Source organism: Cetorhinus maximus, chromosome 2, assembly GCF_964194155.1.
Source record: "Cetorhinus maximus chromosome 2, sCetMax3.hap1.1, whole genome shotgun sequence".
In the NCBI taxonomy this organism is placed as follows: Eukaryota; Metazoa; Chordata; class Chondrichthyes; order Lamniformes; family Cetorhinidae; genus Cetorhinus; species Cetorhinus maximus.
The window spans coordinates 222,431,934-222,459,786 of record NC_135880.1 but is presented as its reverse complement, the minus strand read 5'-3'; the positions used below and the strand labels follow the sequence as shown (position 1 = coordinate 222,459,786).

Sequence of the window (27,853 nt, the reverse complement as noted above, 5' to 3'; positions counted from 1 at the left end):
AGTCCAAATTTCCCCACCTGGTTATTTTTTATGTGAGCCTGAACAATGACTGCCAGTTTTGGTGGGGGAAATTGCAGCTGAGCATGATCCTGCCCATACCCACACACTGCCTAGCAAAGGTTACTGGGTTGGAAGCAGGATCCCTTGCTGATTTTGATTCCCTCCCATCCTGAGCCCATGTGCGTTAAAACTAACAGTATGACCACCATAGTTGAACTCGGATAAGTCAGCTTGGACCAGCCTAATTCTGTATGTCCAGCCGTTGGAATTCAACTCTGGATTCTGGATTTGTAGGGGTTCTTATTTTCAGCCTTGACACAGATGGTGGTATTTGCCTCTGCATCACAAGGTTGTGGGCTCAAGTCCTGGTTCAGAGGCATGAACGCAGAAATCTAGAGTGACACTGATATTGCAGTACTGAAGAAGTATGGCAGTGCTGGACTTTCGGATGAGATGTTAAACCTATCTGTCCTCCCAGTTGGAGGCCACAGATTCCATTGTAGTATTTTGAAGCGAATCTCCTGTGTGTCCTGACCAATATTTATCTATCAAATCCATCAGCATCCCCAAATCTCTTCATTATCACTTTCTGCTTGTGGGAACTTGCTGTGCAGAAAGTGGCTGCCACATTTCCTACATTACAGCAGTGATTAGACTTCAAAAATATTTTATTGGCTGTAAAGTGTTTTCAGATTTCATGAGGTGCTATAAAAATACAGTGCCTTCTTTTCCCAAAGGCATACATGGGGAAGGGTTTCTTAATATTTGGCAATGAGGTGTATTCAATTGATCACTTGCAGTTCCAAATCTACATCCACATTTTATTTAAGAAGTCTGTGATGTGCAAGTTTTGAAGTATTTTCTGCCTCACTGAAGGTAGACTTAGTGAGGCAGTAAAAGTCTATGACCAAGCTGGGCAGTTCCACAAGGCAGAGAGCCAAGGCAACTACTCTGCAACTTTAAAGTGATAAACAAAGAGACTTAACAACTTGTAAGTAGCAGTGTTTTTCTCCTATCTATCTGTCATTGTTTTTTTTTCTTTCCTGCAGAAGTTGGAAATGTTTTAGCTCTGCCTTGCCCTCCCATTTTCTCATCAAAAATGTATTTTGTTGTATTAAGATTACTTTTCCCATCTTCAAAGATCCGTAAGTGTTTTTGGGAGTGAGGATTAACTTAGAGTTTAGAAAAAACCTTGCATACCACATAATGTATGAATTTGACTTTCTGTCTCACTGTCTAGCATGCTGTACTGCACTTGTCCCGCAACTGAGCAGGCTTCAAAATATGCAAGATAATTACGATTTTTCCTATTTGTATTTCTATCTGGCACACAGATGGCTACAAACATCCAGTTTAAGTGTACCCTGTAAAAATAAAAATCTGTGTTGTGGTATTAAAGCATGTGAACAAAGTTCCAAGTTTGAATTGTGAGTTGTGCTTCATTCGCTGATCTCAAAGCAAGTACAGCAGTTGAAAGATTGAAATTGATCTTGGTGCACCTGGACTAAAGGGGAGCAAAACCAGTGTTCTTTCTTGACTGCTATCCAGTGACCTCCCGCTGTAAAGTGAGTTTGAGGATGTGGTCCTGCTGTCCTGTGATGTATAAACAGTTAAATAGGCCACTAGGGATTTGTCGTCTAGGTTAACATAAGGAATGGCTACATGGGTATATTACTTGTGATGGGGGCAGCAGCTGCACACTAAATTCTAGTACCTTCAAAAAGGAAGAATATTGGGAAGGGTGCAAGTCTAGGAAGTTGTATCCTTACATCGTTTTGCAAATTATTTTCCTGTTTATTTGTACTTGTTCTGTCAAGTTCATTTAGCTATCTCTATATTAAACAAGTTCCGTGAAAGTAACTTTCACTTTTCACATAGGCAGACAAAGTATCTTTATATTATACAAAACAGATATGCCGCTTTTAAAGGCTTATCTGCTCAACATATGATGTTTTCAGATGTGGTTAACCTGTAATCCTCTTTTCTCTCTCTTCACACCTTGCCTTGACATAAAACTGTGATGGAGGTACCACAGAATGAGGAAGTTGGTACATGGTTTTGATTGCCCAGATAATGGATTCTGTTCTCATTTAGGAGATGGTTCTGGGATGTATTGAAGGGAGACAATACATTTTACATAACTAAATCTTCACTAAGTTGACTGTTATCTCATAAATGATTTTTGCAGTCATCCTTTTCGCATAGTTAGCTTATGATCTTTTTGAAGGGGATGAAAGAGAAAATAAACATGAATGGAGGCCAGGTACATCCCTTCAAGAAAGGAAAAAATAAATTGGATGTGATGAGTTTATCTATATTAGATATAATAATTTGTCTATAATGAATGTGTTCTTTGTTTGCATTATTCAGTTTATTTTTTACACTCTCCATCCCTTTACATAACTATTAATGCCTTATTGTGTTTTTTTAGTTGCATCTCTGATCATTTTGCTGGAGTCTTAGACTCCATGCGTTGAAATAATGGCTTCAAAGTTTCTTGTTTTCCAGTGCTGTTGCCTTGGCTGGGAGAATGCAGTTCTGCGCTTCAGATAGCATGCTGCTCGTAAACATCTTCCTTTATGTCCTGTAAGGCTAATGGCTGGTGTACTGATGACCTGATCACTACCCTGCTCTTTATTCAAATTTTTGTCATTGAAAACCCATCCCCCACTCAATTGAATGAGTAAGCCAAGAATAGTATCTAAATGAAAGGAGGTGTCGTAGTTACCTTTGCTCTGTGCTGCATGCAAAACAAGCCACATGGTTTGGGTTTACTGGATTTTATTGGTATGAAATAAATGTTGGCTGAATTTTTTCTTTTGTCCAGTGGAGCATTATCACTTAAACTTGAAAGCCAAGAACCTTGATTTATGGATGAACAGAAATCTGAGTGAATTAGTTTATGGAGATTTTAGAGTGAAAAAACGTGCAACAGTCTAAAGATGAAATAGGTCTGCCTGGCATAATACTGATTCAGAGCCATAGTTAACTGACTGGGATGAGGGAGAAGAGAAACATAAAAATTAACTTGGCAAACAAAATTAATTTTGCTTTTTCTCACTAACTATCTACATATCGCTACAGTAATGTTTATATTTATTATCTAGTGTTGCACAGTTCTGTTTTCTGTATATATCATGGGGCAATGAGAACGTCAGCATATTTTAATTGCAGTTAAAAATAATTTGGCAGAAGAATGCATTATAACAATTTTTTACTGTGTCGAGATCTTGAGTCAAGTACAGGTGACAACCTTTAAACTCGCAAAACAGCACAGCTACCAAGGGTTTTTGTGCACAGCTATCTCACATTTTTTTCTTCTGAGACTTTGGGGGTCAAGGTTTTTACTTGCCAATAGGTGGAATTTATTGTCATTAAAATGTAGATAGTTGTTATTAGTATTGCATTTTGTAATTTGGTGAACTAGTTTTGAGGAAAATGCAGTTTTTAAATGGAGCTGGTTGGTGTAGAATTTAATTGTATGTATGAAATGGACTATCAAGCTGCCACAACACAGGTTGGTAGTTACTTTAGGAAACCAATTTTAATGTTGTGCTGACCATAGGTTCTCTTTCTTTCTTTTTAATTATTTGCAACATTGATGTTGCAGTTATTAACACTTGAGTGTCTGTTTTCACCATCATTGAGCCAGAGGGTGCTGACAACTGTTGGCACAAAAAACTGAAGGTGTGATCCATTAGTTATTTTTAAAGGATATGGAGGTATTTCAAAGCTGCAAACTTTGTTAATGGTAATTGCAAACTACAGAGAGTTTGGTCTTGCTTTTCATGACTCTCTCTGAACCTGGATTTCCTCCCTTTTAATCACATTTGGTGTGTGTTATTTTTATTGAATTGATGACATAAAATAGAGTATGTTCCAAATTAATTTTACTGGTCATCGTTTTCTCTCAGCAGTAAAGCTGTAGCTAACAGAGTAAACAAAGCTTGGGATAGCTGTTGATGTCAACATTAATCATTCAGAATTTGAATCATCACGCTCTTGATTTTTTTTATTAAAGTGCCAGAGTGCCATTGGGAATTGAATCCTTGGATCCGGTGCTACATTAATTCATCCGATATCAGCTCCTGAAAAATCACGAGTTTCAATCTTCATGTATGTACTTGGGTAATAGAAACTCGGTGGGTAGTTTGCACATCTTTTAGTTTTTTTCTAAAAATGTGACATGTTTCCCCTCAGTTAACTGCTAATTCAACATCTACCACAATTAAGTGTGGGTGTGCCATATCACAGATACAGGTATGAAAGAATTGCTCAGTGAATATTGTCAGCTGGATGTGATAGGTAATTAGACCTAGTGTGATCTGGGAAAACATCGCTCTTGAGCCAGTGTCACATATGTACTTGATAAAGACTGCTTTATTGGAGGATGTTACTGTTGGAAAAGATAATCCAAGAAGCATGGTTAACTTCAATTTATATAACCTGTGGGGATCAGTATACATTCGTGGTAAATTTGAAGGCATATGTTACCACTTTGAGTGTTGTACTTTGACATGTAATAGATCCCATTTTAAACATAAAGTTTCCTGTTCGTAACCTAACTTATGGCTTACGATGTTCTGTTCATTTTTAAAAAGATTGAATTGAGGGCTATAGGAACAGAGAATTATTTCTTAAAAAAACGTTTCTCAATTCTTTATTGTTGAGTGAAATCTTTGGCAAGTACTGTTGATGAAGTGAACCTTTTAATCGTTGTTGTATTATTTTTGAAACTATGATCATAAAAATAATTAATTCCTAAAGTATCCTTTGGATACACTGTTACTCTACTTACCCAAGAAGTTTTCTATCTTGTTTGTTTAAGCAGTGCCAATACATTGTGTCTCTTGTCAGACCCCTCCTCAACTTAAGTACACTCAAACCACATGGCTCCTAAAGGATGTAAACAAACATACACAGAACTAGATCAAAGCAGAGCAGTCTACACAGTGCAAGACTTCCCTGTTGCGGGAATGATCTACACAGTGATCCTAGGGTCAGTGAACAGGGTCTCTGTTGTTAGCCCATTACATATTAGAGATTGCAATACTGTATCGCAGTTTTTAGGATCACAGTTTTTGTCTACAGTAAGTTTTTAATTGTGTAGATTGCACATTTTCTGATTCTGTTCATGAATAGATTGCCCTCTTGATAAAAGCAGCTTGCTAAGAATCCCAGTTTAGTTCTCACCCTAACGTGAATTAGCTGATCTCTGTTAGGGCAGCATTAGGGGCTGTTAAGTTAAACTTAAGCAGCCCTGGGTCAGATGGAGAAGAACCAGCCAGGTTTGCCACTCCTGCTTTCTAGCCAGTGTCTGCATTGGGGAAGTGCACGTTTGTAGCTGTTGGGAGGAAACCAGGCCGGAGCTCAGTTATGATGCTGCTTGCCCCAGAGTGAAAGTAGACTTTTAATGGCCCCTGGTTTCATTCACAATGAATGGTCATTTGGGTAAGGCAGCCATGGAACTATACCTTCAGCAGGGGAGAAAATTGACAAAAATCAAAGACATAGTAAATCCAAAGAAACATTATTCATAAAATGCATGAAAATGAAACAAACTTAATTAGTTAAAAGCAAAATACTGCAGATGCTGGAAATCTGAAACAAAAACAAAAATTGCTGGAAAACTCAGCGGGTCTGACAGCATCTGTGAAGAGAAAGACTGAGTTAATGTTTCAAGTCCGTAAGACTCTTCTTCAGAACTAAATTAATTAACTGTCTTAATTAGTTGTCAGCAGTTACTTCAACATGGTTTAATCAAGTCATGATTAATAGAATTAAAATAAAAGGGTTGGAAACAAAATACCAGTGATGAATTGCAGTTTTCAATATCAGTGAGTTGATATTTAGTTGGTAAAATGTTGCAAATTTGTACAGGAATTTGCCCTGGATAATGTTAGTGTTCATTATATGATTGAAACTGGGAATACTCTCCTTATGCCATTAGCTGACCTGAGTAGGGAAGGATATGATACATGGAATATTATAACATTCTTACCCTGATACCAAATTGAAATTTATTTCTGCTCCAGGATTTCCAATTTTATTAGTACATAACATGTGGCCTCCTGCTCTATCAGTCTTAACTCTACTGCAACATTGTAATGTATAGACGTTTAAATCTGCTAATTTTTGCTTTGCCTAAAAGTACATCAACATTGTGTAAATATTTATCATCAATACATTATGTTAATATTAGCACTTAAGAGATAAAGATCAACCTCCGTAGTCAGTAGCTCTGTCACTGCAGGTCAGGTGCTGTAGAATTCATTCATTTAGTGCCAGTTACTGTTCATGGCCTGAGTAGACCTTCCCCGGTCATTTGTAAGATCATGGATCTGAAAGGTGTGTTTCTCTCTCCACAGATGCTGCCTGACCTGCTGAGTGCCTCCAGTATTCTGTTTTTATTTCAGATTTCTAGCATCTGTGGTATTTTGCTTTTTGTCCCTAGTCATCTGGTAGATTAAGATATTACCAATGGCCTAGTATAGATTTGAGTGTGATGAATTAATTTATCTTGGGTACTGCACTGGTGGCATCACAGTTGGCCTCAGAATTCTTGTGTGGATGGTGGTAAGAATTACCTAGCATTCCTGCTGTGACCACTATCCAATAAGTTTACCTTTCACCTCTGCTGCTATAAGATGCTCCTTAAAAACTGCTACCTTGTTCAAGCTTTTGGTCATATGTTCTAATATTGTCAATATTTGGCTAACGCTCCTTTGAAATGCCTTGGGATGCTTTACTGCATTAAAGGCACCTCATAAATGCAAGTTGATGTTGAGTTGCTGGAAAGTGTGGGCATTGGGTGAGAATAGAAACTAGTTGGGATGCAATACTTTTTGGGACTGGAATAGTGTGCTGTAACTTGGACATGAGGAATGGTTGGTTGAGAACGGCAATAAATGGCTGAAAAACTGCACCCAGAAGTTGGTGCCTTCAAGGGAGGAGTGAAAATATACCCTTTTGCTTATTAAAAAGGTGGTTCTGCCTGTAATAGCTATAAGGTCCAATATTTACCCCTAGATAAAGAAATCTGATAAAATTTGAGGTCCATCAAAAGATGGATTCAGAAAAAGGTCAGTGTATCCTGCATATGAAAAGCAAAATCATGGATGGATTGAAATAATCTTGAATATGTGTGTGATTGTGACAGAAAAATGGATAAAAGTAGAATTTGCATCTCATCAAATTAATGAAGGCAGCTGTCTTTAAAGAGTGTGTGTATAACCAGATCTGCCTCATGTCAACGAGTCTTGCACCTGTTGCTGTGAAACATTAAGGATTTGTGCCCTGAGAGCTGGGTCAGTATTTCATGCTTGGCTGTTCTACTAAGTATGTTTCTAATCTTGCACTTTAATTTATTTACTACTTTTTCATCAGCAGAACCCCAAGGATGAATGCCACTTTAAACACACCACCATATTAATTTTTATAAAATATAATCTCTATGTTTTGATCCTTTCTGTACAGTAGGCATATAGCTAAGATAAAAATCCATCACACAGGTAATAATAACCACAACAATTTAATTTGTATACTGTAGCACCCTTAATGTGGTAAAACGTCTCAAGACACACACTTTACAGGAGCAATATGAATCTGTATTTTTCAACCAGTCTCACAAAGAGATACTAGGACTGGTGAATGTATGTTTAAAGGGGCACCTTATAGGAAGAGAGAGAGGTAGAGTGGTTTAGGGAGGAAAGTCCGGAGTGTTGGTACCAGGCTGCTAATGACGTTGTTGTCAATGGTGGAGTGATTAAAATTGAGATGTATAAGAGGCCAGAAATGGAGGACCCTGAGGATCTCGGCATTATAGGAGGTTACAGAGATAGGAAAATGGGAGTTTGGCCAGGAGACCATTAGAATAGAATAGAACTAAGGCATAGATTAGGCTTCAGCAGCAGATGAGCTGAGGCAAGGGTGAAGGTGGATGATTTTACAGAGGTGCAAATCGGCAGTTGTATTGATGGAGAGGCCACCCAGTATAAAAAGCAAAAATGCAGTAAATGCATTGCCCAGATTTTTTTGGGGTGAAGCATCTCATGGTGTGCCCTGTGAGTTGGAAGTTTTTTTGCACCCTTCAGCTTGCAAAATTTTAGCACCCTAACTTGCTGAAGGTGCAGCTGATAGCTTCAATGATGGTGAAAAAGAGAAAGTCAGAGGCTCCTCTCAAGATCAAGTGCACACCAAAGTTGTGAACAATCTGGTCGAGCCTCAGACAGTGGCAGGGATGGAGTTGATGTTTGGTGAACGGACTCGTGGTAAGGACTGAAGATATTGGCATTGGTCTTCTCAATGTTTAGTTGGAAGAAATTTTTGGACCTGCAGCACTGGATGTTGTACTAACAGTGTGACAAACTAGAGACAGAGAGGAGTTTGCGAGATATATTGGTGAGGTAAAGCTGGATGTCACCATCATATGTGTAGAAGCTGATATATTTTTAGGTGACGTTGCCAAGGGGAAGAACGTATGAGAAACAAGAGAAGGCCAAGATAGATCCTTGAGACATTGCAGAGGTAATGGTGTGCATGCAAGAAGCCCTTGCACATGATTCTCTGGCTATGACTGGGTAGGTAGGAATGGAACTAGGTGTGGGCTGTCCCATCTAGCTGAAAGATGGAGGAGAGGCTTTAGGGGATGATGATGTCAACTATATCAAAGTTTGAAGACCGTTTGAGAAGGATATGGAGGGATAGTTTTACTACATTTTCAGTTACATAGGATGTTGTTTGCGACTTTGAGGGTTATTTTAGTGCTGTGCTTGGGTGGAAACCTGATTCGAGGGGTTCAGACATGGAGTTACCAGACAGATGGGGTGGATTTGGGAGGCAATAACAAGTTCAAGGATTTTGGAGAGGAAAGGGAGGTTGGGGATCAGGTGGTAGTTTGTAAGGACAGAGGGGCCTAGGGTGGGTTTTTTTTTGAGTATGGGATGATAAGGACAGATTTGAAAGAGAGAGGGAACTATTAACAATATCAGCTAAAATGGGGATCAGAAAGAGAATTGGGTGGTCAGTAGTTTGGTTGGAATAGGGTGAAGGTAGCAAGAGGTGAAGAAGGATGTGATTTTGGTGCTAGGATGGGTGAACATTTTAAGAAATGTTCCTTGGGCATGGGCTAAGGAAGAAACTCATGAGCTCTTTGCACTTGTTAAGTAGGGAAACTGGGAACATTGCATTTTAGGACTATCAGTTTTATTTTTCTTGTAAAGAATAATAAAATATTCATTTGCAATTCAGTTATACCTTTTAGTCAGTGCTACAAGGTACTGTACTATCCTCCCACATATTTGCGGAATCAAAATCCGGGGGGAAAAATCCCGCTAGCAATGCAGCATGTTATAGAACAAACACAGGCTGTAAGTGATAAAAACAAAAAACTGTGGATGCTGGAAATCCAAAACAAAAACAAAAATACCTGGAAAAACTCAGCAGGTCTGGCAGCATCGGCGGAGAAGAGCAAAGTTGACGTTTCGAGTCCTCGTGACCCTTCAACAGAACTAAGTAGAAATAGGAAAGTAGAAATAGGACAGGCTGTAAGTGGCTTTGGTTGTAATGTGATCTCAAGGTTGAGATCGTGGTTGCAACTCATATGAATCTCTTAATTCACTTCTCTTATAACTCTGATTTCTTGACCATAATATTTTGCTGTGTGTAATTACAGTTTTCAGTGTTTCTGTATACAAGATTACTGCAAATAAAAACAAATTCTGTCCTTGGCTGAACACAGCTTTTGTCACTTGTAATCAGCATGCAATTTTATTGAGGAGAGGAATTATGTTTCTGGTTTGCAACAAGAGTGGATCTTTTCCTGCTTAAACACAAGCAAATATGTAACTCAGAGTTAGAGTATTGGATATTCATAGTACAAAGTAAAATTATTTTGACCCTGAGTTTCCATGATGTCAGTCAGGTAAGCCATGTAAAACTAGATCCCAGAGGCTTGACTCTTAGCCACATGTTTTTCCAGGCAAAGGACACCAAGCATTTATTCAGTAAGGTGAATGTAATGTCTACTTCTTGTTTATAAATAAAACAGTTACACGCAGCACTCTGATTTCTCTGTGCTAACTATCTATCTGTTTGTGCATTATCAGTCACATGGTCACCTGGAGCCAGTACCTGCATACTTGGCTTGAATCACTTAGGAACAGAAGGCCATTCTGTCCCTTCATTCTGTTATTCCATTCAATTAGGTTATGGCTGATCTAATTCTTATCTACCCCTCTTGATTCTGTAACCTAATACTCTAGCCTAACAAAAATTGAGGTCTCTAGTGTATAAAGACTGAGGAAAAGTGGATCCAGGGATAAAAATAAAAGTGCAAGAGCTATAGGGAGGAAGATGGTAAGAGTGAAAAATGAAGTGGAAGAGAGCATTAGTGAGTAGAAAACAAGTGAAGAAACTAATATGAGGGAGAGAGATGCAGATTTTGTGTGTCTGTGAGCATTGCAACAGAATTCATCTATCTATAGAATTTGTGGGCTCATAACTGGAGATAATGTTTGACTTTTCATTGTAAAGCATCTTTTTTCACCTCATTTATCCTGAAAGTGTTGACTTTTGATGGAGTAGAGCTTCACAGATGTTTAATACTTGCAGCTGATAGGGCAGTCTTCATATGTGAACCTTCTTAGTAAGTGCATTATTTGATTCTGGTTCGCATCACTATAGAACTAACTCAGTATCCACACTCGCACTGTTGAGCCAGGCTCACTGGATAGCAGTCAGGAGTGAGAGCACTGGCTAATCCTCCAGCCCATTACACAAGGTGGTAAGATGAATTATTGTATCTCTAACATTTTTCCAACAGAAGGAAACTCACTTAGCCTAGATTGCACCAGAGCCCTTTTTTTATTCATTCATGTGCTGAGTGCGTTGCTGGCAAGGCCAGCATTTATTGTCCATCCCTAATTGAACTTGAGAAGGTGGTCGTGAGCCTCCTTGAACTGCTGCATCCATGTAGTGCAGTTACATTCATTGTGTCCATTTATCCACAAAGCTATGAGAGAATCTCATGGCGTTATTTTAATAAGTATATTGTATATTTATGGCCCCTTCACCTTCCCAAACTGCACTATGCTATATCAGTACATTGTGCTAGAATGCAACAAAAAATTGTGTCCTCACAGATAATTGCATAAGTGGGAATAAGTACAGAACAACAATTGGTATGAAAAGCATTTAAAACAAGGTAGTTTTGAGTAGGTGAAGGAAAATATGACTACTTTTCAACCAAATTGCTGTACATTTGATTAGGGTATTTCCCACTGGAGATGCATGTTTCAAAAAAAAAGAGATCTCTTTGCTTCCAGTCCCACACAAACTGTGGAGTACACTTGAAAGCCAGAACGGTAGCAAAAATAGTGTTTTTATGAACATTTGCATATAAGGCTGCACAAATATAAGACAAACCCTGAAAACTGTATCCAAAAACACAGACTAAGCCTTGTAAGATGACGGTCAGCATTACTAAATCCACTAAAATTCTCATCTTTTTATATTGGCTGGTACCAACAAATACATTGCTTCCTGCTGTTTCTGGTTTTACTCATAAGAAAAAAGCCTAGAATGAGAAAATGCCATTTCTCAAGACTGTTCTTTCCAACATTCATTTATCACTGCTGCACAGATGTTGCCTGGCCTTCTGAGTATTATCAACGTTTTCTGTTTTTATTCCATTTGGGACTGTTCTGTCCTGGACTTCCCTTTCACCCACCTGTTAATCCTCTATTTAAAAGACAAACTCCCCTGAAAATAAATTGAGCTTTTAAAACTTCTATTGCTGTTAATTCTTTTACTTGACAGATATCAATGCACCTCCAGTTTTAAAATGCCAGCTGATCCCAGAACAGCTATATTTTCTGGCAATCTTTCATGTTGGACTATGGATGCTTTTTTAAGTCCCATCCATGGCAATGAGGGGAAGAACTACTTCATCCTTCAAATAAAAATTGAATGGAAAGGTAGAGCATGTGCTTCAAATGGAGTATTATGAGTAGGCGCTGATAAAGACAAAACTAATGGAAAGGGCTAAGTAGGGTGGTGTAACACATTGACACGACAGAGGCTCATGCCCACATTTCCTCACACTGAGATTGGAGCCTCAGTTGCGCAATACAGGAATGGTAAGTTGGACACAATTGCACCCTGTGTACTCATTGCGCTTCACTATAAAATAACATTAGCACAGACCTTGGAATTGACCACCGCTGTTTTCTCAGCTGGTGAATGAGACAGCAGGAAGGGGGAAAAAAAACTTAATTTCCTCTTTGTGACAATTTTTTTGCCCCACCAGCAGCTCTTATGTTTCTGTAATGCCAAGGTCTGCCCCAGTCTTGAATATTGCTCACATATTTGAGGAGGCTGTTCTTGCACCCTCTCATTCAACATGCAAGAAACATGGTTGCCTGATAAGTGATCCGTCTCACTCTTTCAGGATCCAAACTCTCTCTCTTTTGGTGTTACTATTATGGTTAGTGTTCCACTGAGCTATTTTTTAAATGTTTCAAATAGGATACCTGACATGCTCTTTCTCCTCCACACATTTCCACTCTATTGAAATAATGAGTCATTTATGAACTGTTACTCCAACTCTTTCTCTTGACCTCGCTCCTGACTACTCAATTTTCCTTCCCCTGATTTCATACTTGCCAGTATTATTGTTCTCTTCATATCCTCTGCCCGAATAGTAAAAAAAACCTAATTCCCAGGACTTGGGACAGAGTCAGCAAACTTTCCAAGCAGTGGATGGTAGCCCAGCCTTGCTGCACCTCTGACAGTCTTTTGGATGAGAGGTTAAACCGAGGGCTCCGTCTTTCCTCAGGCGAGTGTAAAAGACCCCGTGGCACTATTGCAAAAATAAGCAGGGGAGTTCTTCCCCGTGTTGTGGTCAATATTCATACCTTAATCCACATCACTAAAGCAGGTTATTTGGTCATTGTTACAATGCTGTTTGTAGGAGCTTGCTGTATACAAATTGGCTGCCATGTTTCCTATATTACAAAAGTGACTACATTTCAAAAGTACTCATTTGCTGTAAAGTACTTTGGGACTTTCTGTAGCTATGAAAGGCACTATATGAATGGCAACCTATTTTAGTTAACTGTCTCTTCAATTTAAGGTAAAATGGAGCAATGAAGAGGGTTGTGGGAGTCATGTGACCTGTTATAAATTCTGTCCGATAACAAGTTTGGGAGACTTGGTTGTTAAAGGGGGGCCCATGTTGTCTTACTGCGAAGATGATGGGAGATATTCACACCTGTAAACAATGATCATAGCAGCAGTGTGATGGTGGATAGACTTCAGAGAGGGAGAGAGAGGGAGACAGGTTCCTGGAGAATGAAGTGTTCACTTAAGGGACAGAGTAATTAATTCTCATAGAGACCGTTAACTTTCTAAAAAGATATTTAAATTTCAAGTGACTGAATGGAAGGATCACACAACAACATTTCAAGTTTTAAGATGCTTACTGTAATAAACAAACTAAAAGCAACATTGACTAAACACTATTTGAGTATGCAATTTATAATTAAACTACAGAAAAGTTTCCCCATTTAACTTTTAGAACAACTGAAAATCCCTCTCCATTGTTATACTTTACTCTGTCCTTAAGTGGACACTTCGCTCTCCAGGAACCAGTCTCTCTCCCTCTCCCTCTCTGAAGTCTATCCACCATCAGCAGTGCTGCTCTGATCATTGTTTACAGGTGTGAATATCTCCCACCATCTTCGCAGTAAGACAACATGGGCCCCCCTTTAACCTTTAACAACCAAGGCTCCCAAACTTGTTATCAGGCAGAATTCATAACAGGTCACATGACTCCCATAACCCCCCTCTGTTGCTCCATTTTACCCTAAACTAAAGAGGCAGTCCCAAATCATAACAATCTTACAAACTTCATGTTTGTAACATAAATGTTAGGGGGTGAAACACTATTTCAATTCCTTTAAATTAGACTGACTGAAGTTAGTCTGAAAAGACTGCATGCAAAATAACCAGAATCCAATAAAATACCAATAGCTAAATTAATTAAAGGAGAACCTGTAAAAGAGAAAAAGGAAGACTTGCATTTATATAGCATTTTCCATGACCACTGGACATCTCAAAGTACTCGACAGCCAACAAAGTACTTTTTAAAGAGTAATCACTGTTGAAATGTAAGAAGCACAGCAGCCAATAGGCGCAGAGCAAACTCCAGAAACGGCAGTGTAATAATGACTAGATAACCTGTTCTTTTTCTGGTATTGATTGAAGGATAAATATTGGCCATGACAATGGGATAACTCTCCTGCTCTTAGAAATAATGCCATGGGATCTTTTACATCCACCGGAGCAAGCAGATGGGGGCCTGGGTTTAACATCTCACCTGAAAGATGGCACCTTAACAGTGCAGTGCTGCTTCAGTACTGCACTGGAATGTCAAACTTGATTTTTGTGCTCAAGCCCTGGAGTGGAACTTGAACTTGGAACCTCATGACTCAGAGGTGAGAAATGCTACCAACTGAACCACGGCTGTTATTCATACACCTTTTAAACTTGTACAATGTAACTCATGCCTATTGAAACATACATTAATAGGGATGTTTTCACTTGTGGGAGAGACTAGAACCAGGGGACACAGTTTAAGAATAAGAGGCCTACTGTTTAAGATGGAGATGAGATTTTTTTTTCTCAGTGGGTCATTAGCATGTGGGATTCTCTTCCCCAGAAAACAGTGGAGGCTGGGTTATTGAATTTATTCAAGGCAAACTTAGACAGATTTTTGATAGACACTGTCATGTGGGGCAGACAGCAAAGTGGAGTTGAGACCACAACCAGATCAGCCATGATCTTATTGAATGGCGGAGCAGGCTCAAAGGGCTGAATGGCCTACTTCTGCTCCTAAGCCCCATGTTCCTGTGATTCGTGTCCAGTATGGTGCATGCTGCTTATGGTGTTCAGGTCCAGTTTACCTAATGTTAGTTAACTGAGCATCGCTTATTAAGTGTAGAAGTAACCAGTTTTGTTCTGTTTAAAAGAAAAAAAACAACCTCTTGTGTTGGGAAGTCATGAGGGGGTTTAAAAAAATGAATAAGAATTTTAAATTTGCATGTTGCTGAAAAGAGAGACGTGTTGCCGGAGCTTGGGCAGCACTTGCTGAACAATCCTGAGCGCGCTAATAGCTATACTAACAACCAGTTTATGATATTCAGTTAAGCTTGTAATGTGGCTCATTTACGCTTGCTAGAAGCGACATACGTTCATGTTCAAGGACCCATTCTCTGCAAACAAAAGGAATATGTTCAAGCCTTGTGTCTTTTTTGAATTACCCAGGAGGCTTTGTTGGGGGTGGGGGTTCTATAGTTTCCTGTTGTTTTCTCCATGGCAACACTTTGGCAATCAAAGTCGACTTGCCAACAATCAGCACCCTTTTCTCTTGCAGTATAAATTGTGATCATTTGAAATCTGGCATTCTTGCGTTTGGATGAGTGCAAGGTGAAAAGCTTTGGCAGCATGTTTTTTTTTTAAGCAATAATTTTAAATTTGAGACACTAGGGGACCGGTAGCTAGTGAGGGCAGGGGTGATAAAATAACTGATAGGAATCAAAATTTAAGCTAAGACAAGAGCGCCCTTCTAGTGAAAAAGACTTGACAGCTGTATCATGCTAATCTTTGCACAATAATCCTTTATAAATAGAGCCTTGGCACTTTCAGAGTTTGGCATCTTGCTTTGTGCAAATTGGGTTTGACATTTGCCAACAACAACGTTAATTGCACATAAAAGCAATTTATTGACTGTAAAGAACTTGGGGTGTCCTGAAGGCAATATAAAAAGTTCTTTACCTACTCTACATGGCAAATTTAGTTTGCCGGTGACAGTCCGATGAACTGAATTGGGACGCCTGTTTGGAGCCCTGATGCAGCTCACTTGCCATATTTAAACAATATCAGGGCCTCTTCAACGTTGGAATGGGTGGCACTCAACCATTCGGTCACCCAAAAGTTAAAATAGACCTTGCTGCTAGTCAGTCCAAGTGAAATCAGCAGTTTATTAGATGTGTTTTTCTAATTTCACATTTTGACTATTTTTGTCTTTCAGGATGAACAGTTTTTGGGTTTCTGCTCAGATGACAACAGTGTACGAAGCCCTACAAGATGCCATTCCAGACCCCAGAGAGGTAAATGTTGCCTTTTTTGTGCTGTCTGTTATATAGACCTGAAAACATTGACCACCACCATCATTATCATCATGTGTGCTCTGCCCCAAGGCAGGTCTTTGGCCTATAGTAGTCTTTCCATGTCTCCTGTGCAGCCTTTTCATTTGCAAATAACTTCCTTAATTTAAAATAAAACTATCCAGCATTGATTTGCTCTTCCTCTTTTTCCTCGAAATCTTCCCTCCATAACTGCTCTTACAAGTTTTTTTCTTCTTAAGATGTGCCCCACCCAGATTCTCTAACTGTTCTGAATTAAGTTCTGCAAATTTTGTTTGTTCACTCTCCACAGCACTTCATCATTTGTTATTTTTTTTCTGTCCAACTGAACCTTTCCATTCTACTCTGAACCCACATTTCAAAGCTATTTAGTAAGTTGGTCTCCTCTTTCCATAAGGCCCCATTCTTGCATCCATACAAAATAACTTTCCAAATCAACACTTTACAAGTTGCTTCTTGCGTTGTTTATTCAGCTTTCTGGTTCATTGGACAATGTTCAGCATTGGACAAATTCCACTGGTTATAGTTTGCTGAATTTTAAGTTGGATTTCATTAAACAAAAGTCCAATTTCTAGGGTTCAAGTTACAAAATTTAAATCTTACCAATTTTTTTCGGACTTTTGTCCATCGCTGTAGATTCAGACCTCCACTGGGTTTAATTTCATAACTGGTGGAAGCTCACTCATCCAAACAGATAGTCGTATTGTGGGTGCTGGGCAGTAGGTTTTTGGACCACAAGTTGCATCAAAGCTGAGTCTGGACCTGTCATCATCTGCTTTCCAGATGTGCATACTTTTCAGCAGATGTTTTTAGGTAGCAATCAGGAGCCTAATTTAAACTGACTTTTTTTTCTACATCCTGTTTATGGTCCAATTGCTTCCCTCTAGTTTGCATTGTTTAATATTTCATTGGGGAATGCACAAATAGGCCATCGGTAGAGCTCATATGATTCTGTTTTTAACATTTTGATCTTTGTGTCTGATGTTATACACAAGTCTCTGGTTCACAATAGAGGAAAAATAGCTTCAAGAATCGTAAATTCTTCCAGCTCATATTTTGATGTTTCAGCAGAAGGAGAGTAGAGATTCCTCCTTAAGGAATTCAAGAAGGTTTGTTAAAATAGCATATACTCCTGAGGATTTATGTCGGCGGTTTTTAAATGCTGCTAGACCCTTCACCGTTAGACATTTGGAAAATATTGTTGTTCGTAAATAAGTTACATGCACACTCCCTGGGGCCAATTTAACACCTGGTGCAAACCACTTGGTTTGGCCATTGTTGCCTGTATGAGGCTATGCAATTTTGCCCTGATCTGGTGAACTTCACTCTGGAGCTTGCTGGTTTGAGAGAGCAGGACAATGACCAGTTCTGACAGGGAACCATCTGACAATCATGCTGAGGGGAAGTGGCGATTCTGGTTAGGCAGGGGCTGGCAGTAGGGCAGAAGGTTTTTTGAGAGGTCTGAAGGAATAGACTTTTCTCTCCATCTGTGAAAAGACCATCAACCTGAAATGTTAACTCTGTTTCTCTCTCCACAGAAGCTGCCAGACTTGCTGACTATTTCTAGCATTTTCTGTTTTTTTTAGTTTCTGTACCAGTTGTTTTTTTTGGTGAGGTTTTGGATCATCAAGGTTAGGCACTTTCCTGCACCATTGTGAATTTTTGCAGTTATGAAGAGAGAGTTGACAAGTTGGGACTATTTTACTGGAGGTGAAAAGATTCAGGGAATCTTCAGGGAATACTGTATATGCTGGAAATTTAAAGTAAAAACAGAACATGCTAGAAACATTCACCCAGTTAGGTGGATCTATGGAGAGAGAGGGAGTAAAAGGTAATGTTTTCGACCTAGAGCTGAAGCCATGATTTCTTCCTTTTCTCTAAGGTTAAGGCTTGATAAGATTATGAAGGTTTATAATGTAAACAGATGGCTTGTTCCCACTGGGCAAAATGGTAATAAGAGGGCACAAATTTAAGGTAATCACAAAAATAATTAAAAGGGAGATTAGGGGGAAGAATCTATATGTAGAGGATTATTAGAATCTGAATTTTTCTGCCTCAAGCTGTTGTTGAAGCAAAGTTCATAGCATAAATTTTCCAATGAGCACTACTTTAATGTTGATATTAATCTAAAGTGGGTTAACACCAGTGCTAAACTAACATTGTAGAATCATAAAGTTCAGAAGGAGGCTGTTCAGACCATTGTGCCTGTATTGTCGTGTTGAGAGAAACCAATTAATCCCATAGCCTTGCACATTTTCCTTTTCCACTAAATTGGTAAATTTAGGCTAATATCTTCTTAAGCGCTGATGATACAGTTGCTTAGGAAAGTAGCTTCTGAATGGTGTGAGTACCCAGTGTGAGAATGGGATTAAACTGGGGGTTCCGAGAGAGAAGCATACTTGTACAGCCTTAACAAAAACAGAATTACCTGGAAAAACTCAGCAGGTCTGGCAGCATCGGCGGAGAAGAAAAGAGTTGACGTTTCGAGTCCTCATGACCCTTCAACAGAACTGAGTAATATTAGGAGAGGGGTGAAATATAAGCTGGTTTAAGGTGGGGGTGGGGGGAGCGAAGTGTCGGGGGGGGCGGTGCGGCTGTGGTTGTAGGGACAAGCAAGCAGTGATAGGAGCAGATAATCAAAAGATGTCACAGACAAAAGAACAAAGAGGTGTTGAAGGTGGTGATATTATCTAAGAGAATGTGCTAATTAAGAATGGATGGCAGGATACTCAAGGTACAGCTCTAGTGGGGGTGGGGTGGAAAGACTAACAGGGCATAAAAGGTATAGATTTAAAAATAATGGAAATAGGTGGGAAAAGAAAAATCTATATAAATTATTGGAAAAAACAAAAGGAAGGGGAAAGAAACGGAAAGGGGGTGGGGATGGAGGGGGGAGTTCAAGACCTAAAGTTGTTGAATTCAAAATTCAGTCCAGAAGGCTGTAAAGTGCCTAGTCAAAAGATGAGGTGCTGTTCCTCCAGTTTGCATTGGGCTTCACTGGAACAATGCAGCAAGCCAAGGACAGACATGTGGGCAAGAGAGCAGGGTGGAGTGTTAAAATGGCAAGCGACAGGGAGGTTTGGATCTTTCTTGCGGACAGACCGCAGGTGTTCTGCAAAGCGGTCGCCCAGTTTACGTTTGGTCTCTCCAATGTAGAGGAGACCGCATTGGGAGCAACGAATGCAGTAGACTAAGTTAGGGGAAATGCAAGTGAAATGCTGCTTCACTTGAAAGGAGTGTTTGGGCCCTTGGACGGTGAGGAGAGAGGAAGTGAAGGGGCAGGTGTTGCATCTTTTGCGTGGGCATGGGGAGGTGCCATAGGTGGGGGTTGAGGAGTAGGGGGTGATGGAGGAGTGGACCAGGGTGTCCCGGAGAGAACGATCCCTACGGAATGCCACCGGGGGGGTGAAGGGAAGATGTGTTTGGTGGTGGCACCATGCTGGAGTTGGTGGAAATGACGGAGGATGATCCTTTGAATGCGGAGGCTGGTGGGGTGATAAGTGAGGACAAGGGGGACCCTATCATGTTTCTGGGAGGGAGAAGAAGGTGTGAGGGCGGATGCGCGGGAGATGGGCCGGACACGGTTGAGGGCCCTGTCAACCACCGTGGGTGGAAAACCTCGGTTAAGGAAGGAGGAGGACATGTCAGAGGAACTGTTTTTGAAGGTAGCATCATCAGAACAGATGCGACGGAGGCGAAGGAACTGAGAGAATGGGATGGAGTCCTTACAGGAAGCGGGGTGTGAGGAGCTGTCGTAGAGGTAGCTGTGGGAGTCGGTCGACTTGTAATGGATATTGGTGGACAGTCTATCACCAGAAATTGAGACAGAGAGGTCAAGGAAGGGAAGGGAAGTGTCAGAGATGGACCATGTGAAAATGATGGAGAGGTGGAGATTGGAAGCAAAATTAATAAATTTTTCCAGATCCCGACGAGAGCATGAAGCAGCACCGAAGTAATCATCGATGTACCGGAGAAAGAGTTGTGGGAGGGGGCCGGAGTAGGACTGGAACAAGGAATGTTCCACAGACCCCATAAAGAGACAGGCATAGCTGGGGCCCATGCGGGTACCCATAGACACACCTTTTATTTGGTGGAAGTGAGAGGAGTTAAAGGAGAAATTGTTCAGTGTGAGAACAAGTTCAGCCAGCCGGAGGAGAGTAGTGGTGGATGGGGATTGTTCGGGCCTCTGTTCGAGGAAGAAGCTAAGGGCTCTCAGACCATCCTGGTGGGGGATGGAGGTGTAGAGGGATTGGACGTCCATGGTGAAGAGGAAGCGGTTGGGGCCAGGGAACTGGAAATTGTTGATATGATGTAGGGTGTCAGAGGAATCACTGAGGAAGGGACTGGACAAGGGGAGAGAGAAGGGAGTCAAGATAACGAGAAATGAGTTCCATGGGGCAGGAACAGGCTGACACGATCGGTCTGCCGGGACAGTCCTGTTTGTGGATTTTGGGTAGAATGTAGAAGCGGGCTGTCCGAGGTTGGGCGACTATCAGGTTGGAAGCTGTAGAAGGAAGATCTCCAGAGGAGATGAGGTCAGTGACAGTCCCGGAAACAATGGCTTGATGTTCAGTGGTGGGGTCATGGTCCAGGGAGAGGTAGGAGGAAGTGTCTGCGAATTGACGCTCAGCCTGCGCGAGGTAGAGGTCAGTGCGCCAGACAACAACAGCACCACCCTTGTCAGCGGGTTTGATGACAATGTTGGGGTTGGACCTGAGAGAACGGAGTGCAGCAAGTTCAGAGAGAGACAGATTAGAATGGGTGAGAGGAGCAGAGAAATTGAGACGACTAATGTCACGCCATCAGTTCTCAATGAAAAGATCAAGAGAAGATAAGAAGCCTGTACAGCCTTGATGGGCTAAGTAACCTGTCACATTCTATGATACTAATTATGGTTCTGGCTTTTTGATTGACAATTCTTGGCTGAATTGTGCATGGTTTTGTGAGTAATATTCTCTTTGAATGTGGTGCATTATTCCTCCTTATCCTCTGAGACCTTTCTGTAGTATTTGATGCACCATCCTCTGCTATCCACTCCTTGTTATCCTGTTCTCTGGGTCTGTGCTTCTGTGATTTTTCCTCCCTGTCAGACCACAGCCTCAGTATTTTCAGCAATTACATGTTCCTGCACAACACATTTTTCTCTAGAACCTTCCTTTGGCCTCCTCTTCTTCCTCATCTACATACTACCCCACAGTGGCATAATTTGTAAGCATGGGAATGACTTTTCCTGTATATTGATATCTAACTACCTCTCCATGTTCCCATAATAATATTTGTGCTGTCAGACTGGCTTTGCAACATCAAGCTGTGGATGAGTCACAACTCTGCTTCCTTGCTACTGACTCCTCTCTCCTTCCTGGCCATTTGCTTAAGCTGAACAGAGACCATGCAAATTGGTGTTCTGTTTGAACCGGAACTATACTTTAAACCCCATCTCCATGACTGCTTACTTCTATGTGAGCAGCAATACCTACCTCTCGCTTCACCACCTTCCCACTGCTGCTGAAACAAATGCTTACAAAGTCAATTAGTTTATTCATGGTTTTGTCACATCTGCAACTGATTCCTCTGATGTCCTTGCTGGCCTTCAATCCTTCACTCTGCATAAAGTCTAACTTGTCCAAAGCTCAGCCATTCATATCTTGCTGTGCTCTAAGTCCCACTGACCTTTCTCACTGACTCGTGTTGGCCTTCTGTTATTTGGCGCATTGAATTTAAGACCTTTGCCTGTGTTTTCAGATTTCCCTGCTCTGCTCTGGTCCTGAATCCTCTCTTTGGTTCTTCAACTTTGATTTCTTGTGCATTCTCTCTTGCTTTCATCATCACTGATAATAGACATTTTCACTCTGAGATTGGTCCCTTTGCTTCTCTGGCTCCACCTCACTCTCCAGTCTGATGACCAACCTATTGGTCATCTCCCATAAATTCCTCACCGTGACTCAGCATCAGTTCCTTATTTTGCTCTCTCCATTTCTAAAGTGACTTAAGTCATTTTCTACATTGCAGTTGCTGCACAAGTATAAGTTGTAGTCACTTAACGGATAGAGAGAACCTGAACCAGTTGGCTCCAAATCTTTAATTCATGATGCCCATGAGCCTGTGTAGCTCAATTCTTTTTGTGTTTGTATTGTTTACTTACCAGCTTATTGTGTTTGAATTTCAATAATCGGATGTTTGGATAATGCTTCCTTAGTGCTCTTAGTAACTGGATAACTCTTAGAACAGAACAGAATACAAAGATCATTTAGCTTTAGATAAAAATAAGTTACTAGGTGCATGAAAAGAGAAAGACTTACTACATACAGCACAGAACAGACCATTCAGTCTAACCAGTCCATGCTGGCCTTTATGTTCCACTGTAGCCTCCTATCCTCATCTAATTTTATCAGCATAACCCACTATCCTCTTCTCCCTAACATGCTTATGTAGTTTCCGCTTAATTACATCTATTATTTGCCACAGCTGCTCCCTGGGGTAGCAAGTTCCACATTCGCACCACTCTCCAGGTAAAGAAATTTCGACTGGATTCCTTGCTTGATTTCTTGGTCCTCTAATGTAACTCTAAGTGAAAACCCCTTCTGTGTTTACTCTGCCAAAACCATTCATAATTTTAAAAGCCTCTTGGGTCACTCTTCAGTCTTTTCAAGATAAAAGAGACCCAACTCTGTTCATCCTTTCCTGATTGGTATAACCTCGCAGTTCTGGTATTTTGGTTGTAAATCTTTTTGCACCTTCTCCAATGCCTTTATGACTGTTTCATAATTTGGCAAACAGAACTGTGTAAACCACACCAAGCTTGCTGTAACCAAGGTTCAATACAAGTTTAGAAATCTACTTTTTTGAGTTCTGTATCTTTAGGAATAAGCCCTAGTGTGTGTTTGCATTTGTTACGGCCTTCTGACCTGCATCAAAACTTGTAGTTATTTGTGTAATTGTATCCCCAGATAACTTTGGTCCTCTACCCAATTTAAGCTCAGATTTTTGTCCCTGGGCCAGGTTCTCCAGGTTTGGAGATTCCGAGCTCGGCGAACCCGACCTTTAAAAATGGCCACCGTAGGTCACATTTACAGTTGGGATAGGGGTATGAAGAGAGTCAGAGCAGGTGATCCCAGAGCGAATGTGCAGGCTGTTGGGTGCAGAGGTGGGCTGGGCGCAAGGCCATCTCTGTGCTCCAGCACTGTGTTTAAGTAAATAAAAGATAAAAACAAAAAACATCCCTCCAGCCCTCACCCCCACACTCCCTATGCCTCAACCTATGCCAACCCATGCCCCTATACCCACCCATTGCCCCATACTCCTATGCCAACTGAATGCCCCTCTATCCACCTCCCATGGCTCCTATATTCTGTATGCCAACTTAATGTCCCTCTACCCAACCCCCAATGCTCCATACTCCCTATGCCAATTTAGTGCCAAGTCAGGCCAACCCATGCCCACCACCCTTTGCCCTTACCCCCTCCATGCCAACTCACCTAGTATCCCTGGACAGTTCCTTGACAGCTTTGACATTTCTTGGACAGCTTTGAACTTCCTAGATATGTTTTGAAAGCTTCGACACTTCCTGGACAGGTTAGGCATTTTTGGCAGCTCTTTAACAGTTCCTTGACATCTGGACAGTTCTTTAACATTTCCTTGACAGCTGGACAGCTCTTCTACAACATGACAGTTCCAAAGAGTTTGTGCGTAATAAGTGTATAATCATGTTCAATTTCAACAATCCCAAAGGTGCCCTGGGACCTCTCCAAAGATCTGCCTGGCTATCCAAATGTATCCACCAAGTTCAGACCTCCCCTCACCTGTTCTAACCTGCACACTCTTGATTCTAAACTCTTGTTTTACCAAAATCCCGCTTCACTGGAAGAATCTGGTGATTTAACTGGCCAGCTGTCTGTGTGAATCACACATGCGTGAGACCCAGCCCAACTTCAGTCCCGTCCCTGTAAAGAAAGAAAATGGCAGGTTTGGTGTTGGGGCTTAGAAATTTCAGCCATTTCTTTGATTTTCGTCACGATAGAGAGCATCTCCGCCGTGGCAAAAATCCAGGCTGTAGATTCCTATTTTAGAAGCAATATTTGACCTCCTCATTTTTCTTACAAAAATGTAATACCTTACTCTTATTTATGTTGAAATTAATTTGCAAATTATATGCCCATTCTGCAAGTTTATTCATGCCTTCTAGTAACTTGTTGCAGTTCTCCTTAGTGTTGACTACCTCTCCCAATTTGCTGTCACCTACAGATTTAGAAATTATATTTTTGATTCCAAAGCCTAAATACTTAATTCCGTTTATATAGCGCAATTCACAATCTCAGGACATAACAAAGTGCTTTACAGCCAATGAAGCACTTTTGAAGTTTAGCCACTGATTTAAAGTAGGAAATGCAGCAGCCAATTCGTGCACAGCAAGCTCTCACAGGCAGCAATGTGCTTATGACCAGTTAAATTTTTTTCAGTGCTGTTAGTTCAGGTGTGAAAATTGACCAGGACATCAGGAAGAACTCCCTGTTCTTCTTCAAAATAACGTCATGGGACTTTATACATTCACCTGAGAAAGCAGACAGGGGGTCAGTTTAATTTCTCTTCTGAAAGGAGTGCTCCCTCAGTACTGCACTGGGATTGTTAGCCTAGATTTTCATGCTCAAGTGTCTGGAGTGGGATGTGAACCCACAAATGACTCCGAGGCAAGAATGCTATCAGTTGATCCACATCTGATTGTAAGTTTTATTTGTGGAAAATGGGGCTCCAAAATATGCACACAGGTAGCTCAAAAAGACAAAAGCTTGGACATTTTAGCCTAAGCTCATTTCACTAGAGATCCTTAGAGAGAAAGGGGCAAGATTTATTCCATTTACTTGGGCTAGATTCAGCCTCATACTTCAGAGATGAAAATACACAGCGTACTAACTCAATGCACCATTGAGTCTCCCTAGTGTGACAATGTACAAATGTTCCCAGCTGTAAAGTGACAAAATTCTCTTCACTAGCTCTACCTTCAGCCATCTAATTTTTATTTCTGCATTGTTCTTGTCCTTCCATGTAAAAGCAGGTGAAAGTTACTGAATTCCTGATACACTGTCAGCTGATTTTAGTTTATTATTAGTAACTAGCTAGATTACATGCTGTAACCATTGTTATTATTCTCTTGTAAAACTAGAAGACCCACTTTCAGTGGTGTGGGAAACTGCCAATCCCAACAGAGATTTTTCAAGAACTAATATGAATGTTTGTAGGCACCTTACTCGCACGCTACATGATACGGAAGCTGATACTTTAAAATTACAAAAATCTACTGTAACTTAAAACAATTTCATTTTTATTAAAAAAGATACTGAGATGCCTGCTTCAAATTCAAAACAATTGTTTTGACATTGTTTTGGGCGTATTTATAGGGGGTTGGTAGCATAGTAGTAATGTTACTGGACTAGAAATCTGGAGGCCTGGACTAATGCTCTGGAGACATGAGTTCAGGTCCATTGCAGCTAGAGGAATTTAAATTCAATTAATTAATCTGGAATAAAAAACTAGTCTCAATAATTATGGTCATGATTATTGAAACAACCCATCTGGTTCACCATTGTTCTTCAGGGAAGGAAATCTGCCGCCCTTACCTTGTCTGGCCTACATTAGACTACTGACACGCACAATGTAGTTGACTCGTACTCGTACCTTTGAAATGGCCCAGCAATCCACTCTATTTTAAGTAGCTCACTGCCACCTACTCAAGGGCAATTAGGGATGGGCAGTAAATGCTGGCCTTGCTGGTGACACTCGCATCCCAAGAACAAATAAAAAAAACTTGGTGTTACATATGCAGGAACCCATGAGTACAGCAGACAGAAAAAAAACATGATGGTTTCTATATGTATCCACCATAAGTGTTGTCTGCCAGAGAAGGGCCCATTTCCTCATCAGCCCTTGGTCAAGATAGTAATCTTTTTACCTGCTCAAGGGTTCACCCAGATCGTTGATCTGGATGGTGAAGAGTAGAAGGCCTAACATAGATTCCTGCAAGAGTCCACTGGTAATTGTCACCACACAGAGCTTTTACCATTAATGACAACTGTTTGCCTATGAGAATGCAAGCATTTTCCTATCCAACCCAGGACCTATGCTCCCAAGCCCGCAGGGCTATACCTTATAATCATAGAATGATGCAGCAGAAGCCAGCGATGCAGACTGTCATGCCTGTTCTGGCTTTTTGGAGAAGCTATCCACTTTGGCCCACTCCCCTCCCTTGTAAATGTTTTCCAAGCATTTATCCAGTTTGCATTTGAAAGTTAAGTTAAAATCTGGTCCCACTACCCTTTCAGGCAGTGCATTTCAGATCACAGCTACTGGCTGTGAAAAAATATGTCACATCTGGTTCTTCTGCCAGCTACATTAAATCTGTATCCTCTGGTTACAAACCATTCTGCTACTGGAAATTTGCTGTATCAAAACTGTTCATTATTTTGAACACCCTCTTTCAAACCTTCTTTGCTCTAAGGAGAACATCTCCAGGTTATGACACATATGCATAATGTTTTTAAAGGGTATTAGGGCCTAGAAATTTGATCGCCCAGTCCCTTAAAGCTTCCAATATGGTGGGTAGAAAACGCATGCACATTATGAGCCAAAATTCCCTGCCAGTCATATGTAGGCACAAAACAGATGTTGTTGCCTATGCCTGGAACAGACATCAAGGTATTTATACATGCAGCTAAGGGGCTTGTCACCTGAGGCCCTCTCTACCATATTGGGATGTTCTGAGGTGGCCGGTGTTGGCAGTGTTCAGGAAAATGTGGCCTATGTACAGCCTAACAGACGATCTTTAAAGACTGCCACCAAAACGGTAAAATCTTAAAATATATTTAACCTGAATGTGGATCCAGGAGGAGCAGGAATCTCCTGCCCATTAAAACCGTGGAGATTAATCTGTTAAATCTGCAAATAGCCAAAGATCATGGATGCTTTCACTTTGGGTGACATGCTTTTCAAATGGTGATGTGATATGAGAAGACAGTAACCTCAGAAGTCCAAGGAAAATCACCTCCTTTGCTGATTTTCAGAGGAAGCAGAGAATCAAAGTATCTTACAACACAGAAAGACGACATTCAGGCTACCATGCCTTTGCCAGCTTTCTGAAAGAACTATCCACTTTGCCATGGCCCTTTCCCAAACTCCTCTTTTTTAAAAGCATTTTTTTTCAAATACTTATTCATTTCTCTTTAAATGCTGTTATTGTTTCTGCTTTCACCAGTGTTTTTGATGCGGAATTCCACGTCCCAAGAAAAGACGAGAGTTAGGGGTGTCTTAGCAGAGGCCTTTAAAATTATGAAATGGTTTTGTAATATAAGAGTTTGGCACATATAGGGTTGACACGGGACAAGTGCACAGTACTAGTCCACAGTGATGTAAGAGAACACATGACCTGCACCAAGGGGTCAGTCTAGTGTTGGACAGAGCCGTGTGCACAAACAAGCATGGAGACAGCTCCTTGCTTGAACCCCTTACTGTACATAGTTCTTGTAGTTAATAATTACATATAGTAAACCTACTTAAGACTATGAAGATTACGTTAAGACCTACCACAGTACCCAATACCCTACAACAGGTTTGATAGATAAATGTAGAGAAAATGTTTCCAGTGGTGGGGGAATCCAAAA

At 40.7% G+C, this 27,853-nt stretch overlaps 1 protein-coding gene across 3 annotated transcripts in view; it reads left to right on the top strand.

The window, feature by feature from the left end:
* Positions 1 to 27,853, top strand: part of kmt2a (lysine (K)-specific methyltransferase 2A) — a 147,532-nt gene that overhangs the window by 18,706 nt on the left and 100,973 nt on the right. For all 3 annotated transcript variants that reach the window (XM_078533046.1, XM_078533047.1, XM_078533045.1), the window contains exon 2: positions 16,091 to 16,169. In XM_078533046.1, the coding sequence (XP_078389172.1) occupies positions 16,091 to 16,169 (79 nt within the window). The remainder of the gene's footprint in view (positions 1 to 16,090; positions 16,170 to 27,853) is intronic.